At 38.5% G+C, this 13,175-nt stretch overlaps 1 protein-coding gene across 1 annotated transcript in view; it reads left to right on the top strand.

The window, feature by feature from the left end:
• Nucleotides 1–8,618, top strand: part of insra (insulin receptor a) — a 68,517-nt gene extending 59,899 nt beyond the window's left edge. The window contains exons 16-21 of the mRNA XM_074651786.1: nt 767–996; nt 1,232–1,342; nt 2,587–2,746; nt 3,644–3,773; nt 4,362–4,496; nt 6,976–8,618. Coding sequence (XP_074507887.1) covers nt 767–996; nt 1,232–1,342; nt 2,587–2,746; nt 3,644–3,773; nt 4,362–4,496; nt 6,976–7,333 — 1,124 coding nt within the window. The 3' untranslated portion in view covers nt 7,334–8,618. The remainder of the gene's footprint in view (nt 1–766; nt 997–1,231; nt 1,343–2,586; nt 2,747–3,643; nt 3,774–4,361; nt 4,497–6,975) is intronic.
• Nucleotides 8,619–13,175: the final 4,557 nt, after the last annotated feature.

The raw sequence follows: 13,175 nt of genomic DNA, 5'->3' as shown, positions 1-13,175 counted from the left end.
CTTTTTACACACCAGCAGCGTTTTGTTTCGTCCAATTAATTCACACCTCAATATATTTTTTTCAATCTGTTGTTTTTGTCATGAGTATGTTTGTGAAGGTTCTCAGTCATCCAGGTCATGGTATCCGAGTAAGGCTTAAATCTTCTTCAGTTCTGGCTAAATGGCAGGGGAACCCAGGAATTAAACCTCTGTGGGGTCGTTAGCAGGATAGTAGAAACCACTCCGTACATTGGTGCTCTGAGGTGCGACGACTGTATTTATGGTTCGTTAGAGTCATATGATGCCTAGTGTGAACGACTGCAACATGGGTCGATGGAGTCGTTAGAGTCAGTTGATGCCAGTCTGATTATTCCCAGATCTCAGCAGTAATCTTATTTCGGAAACTTTGTAAATGGAAAATGCAGTTTCCTGAAAGAAATCCTGTTTAGACCAGTATATTTTTCTTGGGAGGAATCTTATTATTTGGCACATTTGTGCACATGAAAACGTTTGATTGGATTTCCACAAATAATCATTTGCTTCCTCAGTAAACATGCCCAAAATCTCTTCAAGCTGCTGCATTATGTAACACTTGTAACACTGACCAGATTTCTTTTTTTTTAATTGAACATTTAATTTACGTAAAAGAACTGTCTTTGAAAGATGCGAGAGAACAGGGGAGAAATCTGACTATTGATGACCTGCATGAATAACTAACCTGCTGTCTTATGTGCAGGTGAACTTCTAAGCTGCATGTGTAACATGTTCCTGTAAAATGTGCCTGCAGTGTACGAGGAGGACGAGTGGGAGGTGGCCAGAGACAAGATCAACATTTTGAGGGAACTGGGTCAGGGCTCCTTCGGCATGGTCTACGAGGGCATCGCCAAGGAGGTCGTCAAGGGCGAGGGGGACATGCGCGTAGCGGTGAAGACGGTGAACGAGTCGGCCAGCCTCAGAGAGAGAATTGAGTTCCTGAACGAGGCCTCGGTCATGAAGGCCTTCATCTGCCACCATGTGGTAAGGAGAGATATCTTCTGAAACTCAGCCAGGCATTGTGGGATTAGTTTTGACGATGTGCGAGGTACGAATGTCAATAATTAGACACAGTACTGATCTAGAATAGTAAGTACTAAAGGTCCCATCATGTGCAAATACCAGACCTATCCTACATTTAGCTGTGTGAAGGGCAGCAGTATGTCAGATAATGCATAATGTGAACCAGACTATATTGAAATGAAACTTTGTGTCCCAGGTGCGTCTGCTGGGTGTCGTGTCTAAAGGCCAGCCCACCCTGGTGGTGATGGAGCTGATGACCCACGGCGACCTGAAGAGCTTCCTGCGCTCTCTGCGACCAGACGCTGAGGTAATCACAACTAACAAAACTGAAGTGTTTGAATTCAGCTCATGTTTGTTTTTAGGTTTGGTGAGCTGGTAATAGTATAGATGCAGAAGTACTCTTATCTTCCGTCATGCGCTTCTTTTTCTTCTTTTCACTTCTGCTTTTATGTAGACTAATGGTGCAGTAGTCCTTTGTTGCAGTCATCTAACCAGTATACAAATCTCTGTTGTTTTCTATTTATTGCTGCATGGGAGTGGTTTACACAAATGTAGTGTTTACTCTACTGATTTTTACTCGCTCTAAGAGAAGTTTGGCACTTTGTGACGTCTGATCTTGAAAGGTGCTATATAAATACATTTTACTTATCTTACTTTACATGCAAAAGCGCCGTGGTTTCCCAACTTCAGTCTGGGCTGAAGACTCAATGCAAATGTTCAAATAGAGAACAATTTAAATGTTTAGATTAACCGTCAGTTAACACAATATGTAGAGGGATTTTCTAATGACACATTTCACTCCATCTGCTGTTTTCCTCCCGGACAGATTGCTGTGCATTCAGGACTAGATCACATCTCCCGAATATAATTTAATGAGACGAGGGACTGTGTGGCCTAATATGGGTTTATTTGTGTGGAGTTATCTAGTATATAGTAACTGAAACTACTATACCTAATATTAAATTCCACATTGAATTTACTTTTGATATGTGTGCAGATGACTTGTATGTAGGTGATGTTCTATTTTAGTGTCATCTTCTGAAGTGTGTAAATATACAGATGGCACTGGATTGGAATAGGAGGAGGAAGACGACTGAGCTCTTGGATGTTGACAGAGGAGTTTAGCAGTCTGCACTAAAGTCAGCTGAAAACATCAGATAGGCTTGTTTGGAGATGAACAGCAGAGAGCTGTTGCTACTAAGCTGTTCAAGTCATGTGTTATAATGAACTTTTGATAATAACAAACCTGATTATTTTTCTTTATGCTGTGGGATCTAAGAAGTAATATATTTTTTTCAAGTATCAAGACTTGGGTTGGGTACATAGACTGTACAGTATATAAGAAGTGGACGTAGTTGGAGTACCAGAGGAGTCGCCCCCTGCTGGCTATTAGAAAGAATGCAAGTTTAAGGCACTTCCGCATTGACTTCACTTTTCAGACGCGGAGCTTGCTCACTGGTTGGATATCAAAACATGAGTTGTTGACATGAAAACAATGTGTGAGTCTCTGTTAGCAGATCAGAAATTGAAAATCTGTCTTGTGTCCCTCAGAACAACCCCGGACGTCCACCGCCCACTCTGAAGGAGATGATCCAAATGGCCGCTGAGATCGCAGACGGCATGGCTTACCTTAACGCCAAGAAGTTTGTCCACAGAGACCTGGCAGCCAGAAACTGCATGGTAGCTAGCGATCTCACCGTCAAAATAGGAGGTGAGTTTTAGCACAGCAGGCACGAGACATTTTTTTGACAACAATGAATGCTGCTACTCACATCACGGTGACAGCAGGTGGAATTTGAAACTAGTATTTACCCACAAAGGAGCCATTTTTAAGATAGAGGTCAGTTTGATATTGTTACTGAAGCTTATACGCTGGGTGTCTATAATGAATTCCTGCATCAATAATTGACAATGCTTGTATGGCGAGCAATAGACATGCCACATAAAGCTAGTTAACATTATCCCTAGACATGCTGTGTGTTGTGTTTACTGGATGCATTATTTACTATCCCGTCTATGCAGCCCCTCGGTGGCTCTAAGTTTGGACGTAGCCATTATAACCCATATACTTATTCTGTATTTTAAATTAAAAGTGCTAAATTCCAAATTCAGAGCATAACCGTGATTGAAGGATTGCCTCAACATGGCTCTCGGCAACGGTTGACCGGTGGCTCACAGCTAACAGTGCAAACAACTGCAACGCTGCTGAGAGAGAGATAACAATGCTATCCTGAGGGGGAACCGAAGAGTTTGTGCTACACTTGCTGCTATATTAATGCTCTGAATATTGTATTTAGCACCTTTTAAACTGTACTTTACATAACTCCACGCAGAGAACTAAACTCAACAACAGCATTCAAGTCAAATGATGTGTATTTATTCAACATAAACCACTCTGTTGTGGAGTGATTCACAAGGTTAAAAAGATAATCCAGTAGATTACAACCTGAATAAAAAACAGTTTCAAAAGCAGATAAAACACAGCAGTGACAAAAAGCAGTAGGGAATAAGTGGATCTTATTAAAATGTATTAAGCCCCTTAAACATATAAAAAATTGTATCAAATAATATCTGTGTAGGTTTTACTAATGAAAATCTTTCGTCCCAGACTTCGGTATGACCAGAGACATCTACGAGACCGACTACTACAGGAAGGGAGGGAAGGGCCTGCTGCCCGTCAGGTGGATGGCGCCCGAGTCTCTGAAGGATGGCGTCTTCACTGCAAATTCAGACTGCTGGTCAGTGACACCTCTGAGTTTGGGGTTTGTGTGTTGGCGTAGATGCTGATGTTTTCCTCGCCAAAATTTAGCATAACTTTGGAGCGTTATTTAGCCACCGTCTCTACCAATGGATTCCTTAGGTTTTCAAGCTTTATATGATGCCTGTATCTTCACTCTAGCTTTAAAACTGAGCCTGCTACTACCTCCGAAAGATCGGTTGCGTTAATGCATTAAAGAAATTAGTGGCGTTATCACACGTTATCACGTTAACTTTGACAGCCCTAGTTTTTTGTTGTGATAAGTTGATCAACAAACATATCTTTCAAAAGCAAATCATTTCCTGTTGAGTTCATTTTTAGAGCTTCTCCACAGACCAGAATAACAAACAGTAAACACATTACAGATATTAAAATATGAGATCAGAACATGAGTGAGTAGTTAACCAGTTTTCATCCGGCGTTGTTTACCAGCATCACAGCCGCCTCCTCTGCCCTCAGTTTACCTGTTCAAGTGTTTACAGACATATTTACTCTGTCAGGTGTCTAATTGGCGTGTCCTCATTCTCCCTGTGCTGCTGTTGTTGTCTCTCGTCCTCTTGTTTGTCAGGTCATTTGGGGTCGTGCTGTGGGAGATCAGCACGCTGGCCGAGCAGCCGTACCAGGGCCTGTCCAACGAGCAGGTCCTCAAGTTCGTCATGGACGGAGGCTTCCTGGACCGGCCGGACAACTGCGCCGACAGACTGTGAGTTGGGCTGAGGTTTCATATAATAATAATAATAATAACAATAATAATAATAATAATAATAATAATTTAATAATATCATGCTGCTTGTGTCATGTCAGTTTATTTACATTGCTCAAAATCACAAATTTGCCTCAGAGGGTCAACAATTACTCTATATTTCAATATCAAGAAAATTTGTCTGCAACTATTTTGATAATTCATTAATAGATTTTTTTTAAGCAAAATTTCTCTGTTTCCAGCTTCTAAAAATGTGAGGATGTGCTGTTTCTCTCTGTTTTATTTATATTATTATTATTATCATTGTAAACTGAATGTATTTGGGTTTTGGACGGTTGGTCAGATAAAACAACACATGTGAAGACCTCATCGTTGACTTTGGAAAAATGCAAGGGGAATTTTTCTCATACATAATCGGCAGATTAATCGATAACGAAAGTTAGGGCTGCGACTAACGATTATTTTTATTGTTGATTAATCGATTAGTTGTTTGGTCTATAAAATGTCAGAGAATGGTGAAAAAAGTTGATCAGTGTTTCCTTAAGCCTAAGACGATGTCTTGTTTTGTCCACAACTCAAAGATATTCAGTTTACTGTCATAGAGGCGTAAAGAAACCAGAAAATGTTCACATTTAACATCTGAAATCGGAGAACTTTTATTTTATTTTCGTAAAAAATTACTCAACCCGATTAATTGATTGTCAAAATGTAATAGTTGACAGCTAATCGATTACTCGTTACAGCTCTAATGAAAATAATGGTTAGTTGCAACTGTCATCTGTACAACAAACAGGGGAAAAAAAGAAATCTTCACCAACAGCCAGGACTGACAAACACGCTGTACATACAGAGTAGACTGGAGTAGCAATAGTAAATTTACAAAATGTAGAAACAGGATGACAACATCAGGTTGAAGTACAAAGATTTAGAATAATAAGTAAATATTAAGTGTACGAAAGGATGAGGCTGGTGATGTTCTGTAAACAAATCCCATGAAAAGACCAAAACCAACAACGTGTTAGTCTGTTTTAAACCTGTCTGTGGCTCAGCAGACTAACAGCTGACTTAACAGATGTACACTTTAGTTAAAAAAAAAAAGGAAAAGTAGTTCCCTGAAACAGCTGGGCTCTGTAGTTTGTAGCAAATGCTACTTTAAAAAGTGTGCTTTTTCAGGGGGGGATATTTTTAGCAGTGGATTAATACACACTTGGTGCTCTAGTGAGTATTTACAGCAGCAGGACGGTGTACTTGTGGGATTGACTCAAAATAAACTACAGTGCCCAGGTTCATCATAAAGAAGGAGCAGTGCAACATTGTGGCTTGATGTGTTTTTAATCTTTTTTGGACAACAATTGAGGCTCAGAAAAATAAGAGCTGTATCAGGCTTTGGCTCCACAGGTAATACTTGTTAGTGGGATAAATACTTTGTTGGTTTTGGTCTTTTCTGTTGGCATCAAGTTGGCAGCCGTTTCCTTTAAGTTATAGTGAAAGGGATAATACAGGTGTTTTGAAGTGGGGTAGTATGAGGTACTTATCCATAGTCAGTGTATTACATACATTAGATGAAGGTCGGCACGACAGGAGAAAACAAACAGGAGTACTGACACTGGAGCAAAGCAATGTACTGCTGTGGACGGGGCCGGTAGCAAAATGTATTTTAGCCATCTAAATGAAAGGCCCACCTAAAAATAAATCAATATCACTTAAAGTGTTCACTATATTTAGAATATTTTGCCGCTTTACCTTGCAGTCAGACAGACATTTCCAACAGGGACTCGAAGCCGTTGTAGCCATCTCTGCTCTAGCCAAAGCCACCAGACTCCATTGGAAAAAAAACCAACTGTAATTTTACCTCGCAGAACACAGGAGTTGTTATTGTGTGACTTTGGTTATTTCAGATTCACCAAAGTCACACAATAGCACAAACAAACCAACCTATCAAGGCAACAGTAGAACACCAACTCCTGTGTTTCGCGAGGTAAAATTACTGTTTTTTTCCAATGGAGTCTGGTTGCTTTGGCAAGAGCATAGATAGCGGCTTCAGTTCCCCATCGGAAACATAAACTGTATAGCACAGCAAGGTAAACAAGTGAAAATTTACTAAATATAGCGTACACTTAAACAGATATTGATGTTTTTTTAGGTCAGCCTTTCTATTAGGTGGCTAAAATATGTTTTGCTGCCGGCCACAGCAGTACACTGCTTTGGTTCCGTGCAGTAACTCTGTCTATTTCTCCAAACTGAGGGCGTGTTGACCGTCATCTACTGTAGGTATGATATAAGTACCTCATACAACCCCACTTCAAAACACCCAAACTATCCCTTCAAGTTGTATTAAATTAGGTACTCTTAACCACATCAGACAGACAATTATGTTAACAAGAAATAAGTAAATGATGTAAGGAAGAAATAACTACGATGAACAAACTAAACTTCAGTCATCGGTATCATCTAACCATCTCCGTGTATCCTCACCCAGACACAACCTGATGCAGATGAGTTGGCAGTACAACCCCAAGATGCGTCCCGCCTTCCAGGAGATCATCGAGATGCTACGCGAGGACCTGCATCCTTCCTTCCAGGAGCTCTCCTTCTTCTACAGCGAGGAGAACAAGCCGCCCGAGACCGAGGACTTTGACCTGGACATGGAAAACATGGAGAGCATCCCCCTGGACCCGTCGTCCTACTCCCAGAGGGAGCAGTGTTCGGACAGGGACGAGGCCTCCTCCATGGGCCTGAGGGGCAGTTACGAGGAGCACCACATCCCGTTCACACACATGAACGGGGGAAAGACCAACGGACGAATACTGGCCCTACCGCGGTCCAGCCCCTCCTAACATACTGTACACATCCCGCAACGTCATTGCTATAGATTTAAATATATTTTTGTTTTTTGTTGTCATTTTATATATAGATCACACTTTTATCACTCTCTCTAACAGAAGCCCCCAGTGCATATCTCAGGACCTTATTTTCCTCCTCAGATGCCACAAAAACACACTACAGCAAGTCCATGCACGGACGCCAGAAGACACTTTTTGTATTTAAGGACGCATCTCTCTTGTTCATGATTGTAGTTTATATACTGTATATATATATATTGCCAAGTTTGTGCTAGACTGGGTGGATTAAAGGATTCAACTGTGAAACAAACTCTTGACAAACAAGAAGGCTGCTAAACCCACTGTCCCTTCCCGAGTCCAGACTGTGTCCCTCTCCCCTAGTATTCAACAAGAGGCTTCATCCCCGTGTCGCTACAGTACGTTTTTGAAAAAAAGTGCCCTTCTATTTTGTCTGTGGCCTACATCAGTTGTCACGGAGCTGTGTCTGAATCTTTGTACGCAAGCGGACGACGAACTGAGTATGAAAGACTTTGGGAACTCTGTTGGATGGTCAAAGATCCACGAACAAACTCTGATCTACTGGAGAAGCTGGTTGAAGTGGCTTACCTCCTCACACTCTGCAGTATTCCAAAATGGCACACAGGATAAACACAGGACTTTTTGTCGGGTTATATTTTTTAAAATTTATTTACTTTCTTTCTTTTTCCTTTTTTTTTTTTTTTGAGTTTTCACACTTACAGCTGAAGGATATTTAAACTGTCTTCAAAAACGTGTTGGTGAACGAGTTCCTCAGATTGACCAATAGCTGCTTCTTTGGTATATTTTAGTGGGTATAGAAGATGAAAAATATATAAATATATATATAAATATATTGTTGATGTTTTTGTACATAGCTGATATGTTGTCATTTTTGAGGTATTTACGGTCATAGAAAATGTTTTTACATGTTAGTCTCTTATGTTTATTTTTTTCTAATCCAGAAAACCTACTAATTAGCTTCTTTTTTTTTGGACTCATGATCAACCAACAGCACTCGGTTCTTTTTGCTACGCGATACCCGGGAGAAGAAGCGTTTGGCGTCTTCAGCTTAAGATGTCTGCCCGTCATATCAAGATCAAATAAAATAGTGCTGTAAATAATGCAGCAAGGTGCATTCATGAAGAGGCTCGTGTTATTTTCCATTCTCTCAATACATGTGTTTTTCAAGACAGTGCTGTGTTTCTTCAGTGAGTACTGAGATTGTCATGTGTGTATATAAAGACGAGTTTGACATGCAAAACTACAATGTACACACACTCAATTCAATTTACATACAAACTAGAGCCTGAGTGAGATTTTTGAGGCCAATACAGATATTGATTAGGGCTGTCCTCGACCAAAGAAACTTCTTAGTCACCTAACACTCATACCATTTTGTCGACTAATCCAATAGTTGATTTAATCGACAGATCTTTAAAACTGAGTTTCTTCAAAAAGAATCACACAAAAGCACCACTTTAAATCTTGTTTACCAGAGATGTGCTCATAAGTTTCTTAGAAATAAGTCATTCAGCATGAAAAAGCAGAACAAACGACTAATCAACTAAAGAAACCTTAGTCGACTAAGACCAAAATGACCGATAAGTCGACTCATCGACTGAGAGGGGGCAGCCCTAATATTGATATTTGTGGATAAAAGAGAAATCCTTTTTCACACTCAACACTACACCATCAAATATTTTTGCAATGATCCCTCAAATTTGGTTATTTTAGAGTTTTGATAAGCAGGATATTTAACTTTTTTACATACTGATATTTTACACATGATAATGAGAATGACATTAAATTCTGAATAATCTTTTCCAGAATTGCAGTCATTATAAACATGATAGAAAAAACTAATAAACACAAATACAACTAAGAAAGATAAGAGCCTAGCTACATTAAAATGCAGCCTATAAAATGTTTATCTACAGAAATTTTCCATGTTTATAGCTGTCCAATATATACGCTGATAGTAGTGACTTCTACATTACTTTTACAGTGACATTACATATCTGTCGGGCATTAATCAAAAGCATTTACTAAATGCTAAGTGCGGTAATGAGGGTATCATCTGTAATTGGTTATAATGCTGGCTGGCTGTGCCACTGTTCAGGCTGTATTGTATTAGGTTTAGTGCAATGATGCCTCCTGCTGGACAACACTGAAACTATTTTGTCGACTAATCAATAGTTGATTTAATCGACATATCTGTAAAAGTGAGTTTCTCCACAAAGAATCACACAAAAGCACCACTTTAAATCTTTAAATGTGCTCATAAGTTTCAAGGTAAAAAGTGATTCAGCATGAAAAAGCATAAAAAACTACTAATCGACAAAAAAAATCTTAGTCGACTAAGAACAAAATGACTGATTTTTCACATAACCACTCAACACTACACCATCAAATGCTTTTTGCAATGATCCCTCAAATATGGTTATTTTAGAATTTTGATAGGCAGGATATTTAACTTTTTTTACATACTGATATTTTACAGATGATGAGAATGATATTAAATTCTGAATAATCTTTTCGAGAATTTCAATCATAATAAATTTGATAAAGAAACTAAAAACACAAATACAGCTAAGATAAAATAAGAGTCTAGATGCATTAAAATGCATCTATTCAATCGCCAACTATTTCGATTATCGATTAATCGGTTTGAGTAATTTTCTAAGCAAAAAAGGTCAAAATTCTCTGATTCCAGCTCCTTAAATGTGAATATTTTCTGGTTTCTTTACTCCTCTGTGACAGTAAACTGAATATCGTTGAGTTGTGGACAAAACAAGTTGTCTGAGGACGTCATCTTGGGCTATGGGAAACACTGATCCACATTTTTCACCATTTTCTGACATTTTATAAACCAAACAACTAATCGAATAATCGAGAAAATAATCTACAGATTAATTGACAATAAAAATAATCGTTAGTAACTGTCGAGCATTAATAAAAAGCATTTATTAAATGCTAAGTGCAGTAATGAGGGTGTCATCTGTAATTGGTTATAATGCTGGCTGGCTGTGCCACTGTTCAGGCTGTATTGTATTAAGTTTAGTGCAATGATGCCACTTGCTGGACAACAGTGAACGTTTTATTTCTGCACAATATTGAATATATACAAATCCAGATGCAAAAAATAAACAAGCTTTCAGGGTAAATAGTTTCAACACTATCCTGTAAAGGGAGTGTAGATGAAGTCATGCAAGTATATTCACTAAAATGGTGTGTAATAACTGTGACCCTCTTAGTATCTCCCATAAAGACAGAATAGGTTCACATTTTAATACAATATTCTGAAAGCCCATATGTAAATTGAGTCATTGTTCGCTGTATTATTCCCCCTCTTCTTACTAGCTGTGAAAAGATCCTTTTTAATTTAGTTTATTTTATTTGATATGGACATCACAGAAACACACATACTGTATATATACTGTATATATGCACAAGGACTGGATGTATATTATATGCTAAAAACAAAAAGAGTTAACATAGAAAAAGAAAAGAAAACACAAAAATATGTCAACAAATATGACCACAATAACATACACAAGATAGAAAATACAGGTGTGTCTACAGGGGTATCAAGGTATGAGAGCAATGTTGGTTTTCTAACGTGACTCCAACATACAGTATGTGATGGGGACAAAAATCCACAGTCCTCATTCAGTTTGTTCATCTGAAGTTAATGTGAGGCTTCAGCAGTCTGAATTGAATCGTGGGAAAAAATGTCCTCTTTGTGTTTTCCTGGATAGTTTTTTTCTGGCTGAACTGCAATACAGGAAATTTTGAACTAAAAAAAACTAACATTTAATATGGTTAACTCGGACTGATGAAGCCTCATGTTACCTTTGAAACTTAAGAATGCACTTTTTTGCGAATGAGGACTGGATTTTGTCTCACATCTCTTACATTAGAGACCAATAACTCTTTCAGTGTACACAGGGGCATTGGGAGTATTGTTTTCAGACCAAAAATGTGACCTCTGTGTTTCTAAAACTCTTGGCTATAGTCCTGGTTTCACCTGCCCAGTGCAGTCCAAGTAAAGTCAGGGCCTCATTTCCACATCTCAGTCTGTCTGGGGATCACTAAATGCAAAGTATGTTAACATATTAAGTGAAGTACGTACAACAAGTCTGTCAAAGTGTAGTGATTTTGGTCGACAAAACATTCTTATCACACTTTCAATTGTATCACACAATCTTCCCCTAGCAGGCAGTCACCCAGTTGTTATTGAATTATACTAGATATCAACTTTTCTGAGCACTTTAAGGACTTCTCGTTCATGTTGAATTCAAAATTGACAGTTCATTCTTAACGTTGGAAACAGTTGACAAAATATGCTCACCTTAAGGTTTATTGAATCATATTATAATATATATTTAGTATAGCAAACTTTCTCTTCCTGAGCACCTCTGCTGTCAATATCTGTACCTCTTGGAGATGCTTTCCATCGCCTGATGCACTTTTATGATACACACTGAATCAAAGTGAGGGAGGTAAAAGTCATTAACATAGTACAATGAACAATCCAGGTATGTAATAAACTACCTGCTAATTTAATTATTTTCACATACTCTGATAGTAGTTGCTATAAAACTGACTTAGCTGGTGAAAATGACAAGAAATACTGTGACAAATCTTACCTGAGCTCCTATACCTGCATTCAATGTAGTTGCCAACATAAAGAAAGGTTTATTTTTGCCAAAATAAAAAGCATCTCAGTTTTCACACCAACTGGTTTCCATCCTGCTGGACGTGGTGTTTCTTACAGGGAAATCAATTCAATTCAATTCAATTCAATTCAATTCAATTCAATTCAATTCAATTCAATTCAATTCAATTCAATGTGCTTTATTGGGCTGACTGTCAGGTGAACAATATTACCAAAGCGTCAATTCAATAATAAATACAAATAGAAAAAGAACAAAATAAAAACAAAAACATATATATACTCATATATACAATTCATTAGGCAAATTACAATATATAGATATTAAAAAGAACATGCATGTAAATGGAAGAAAGCAACAAAGAAGTAAATGTTTGTTGTGTCAATAAAACAAACAAACAAATATAAACAATTAATAACAATCAAGGTCAAGGAAAACTTTATTATCCCCTAGAGGGTAGTTGGTTGTACAGTCAGCAGTACCACACAGTCATCAAACAAATACAATAAACACAATAAATAGCCTATTAAAGGCAATAAATACAAAAGCTTACAACATACAACATTACAGGGCATTGTTTAGGAAACCAATGGCAGTCGGAACAAAAGAATTTCTGAGCCTATTGGTCCTAAGTTTAGGCAAACTGTATCTGCGGCCTGACGGGAGCAACCTGAACTCAATGGACAGGGGATGGCTAGGACCAGCTAGGACTGACTGAACCTTCTTCACGGTCCTACTTTGGAATAGAGGAGTCAAGTCATTCAGGGTGGTGCCTGCAATTTTGCTGCACACTTTGACTATACCCTGCAACATGTTCCTGTTTTTGAGGGTAAGCAACCCATACCAGCTGATAAAAGAGAACGTCAAGACAGACTCGATAAAACAAGAATAAAAGGATTAATGTAAAAAAAAACATGAAGTAGAGGAGTAAATAAAAGGAAACAGGGAAATCTCTATCTATCTAATGTATAATGACAGCAGAGCATGCAGGAGCACTCCTCATCATTAGTCTACAGGAGGAGCTGTCAGCCCTGTTGGATGAACTTGTGGAATGTGTTGCAGTGAATTAAACCTTTCCCACAATGCTTAGAGAGGAAGGAGGGCTCATCCAGAGGAGGCTGGGATCTCTTCTTAAACACCTC

This window comes from Sebastes fasciatus, chromosome 11, assembly GCF_043250625.1.
Source record: "Sebastes fasciatus isolate fSebFas1 chromosome 11, fSebFas1.pri, whole genome shotgun sequence".
NCBI lineage: Eukaryota > Metazoa > Chordata > Actinopteri > Perciformes > Sebastidae > Sebastes > Sebastes fasciatus.
Note: the sequence above shows the minus strand (reverse complement) of the source record. Positions and strands in the feature narration are given on the sequence as shown.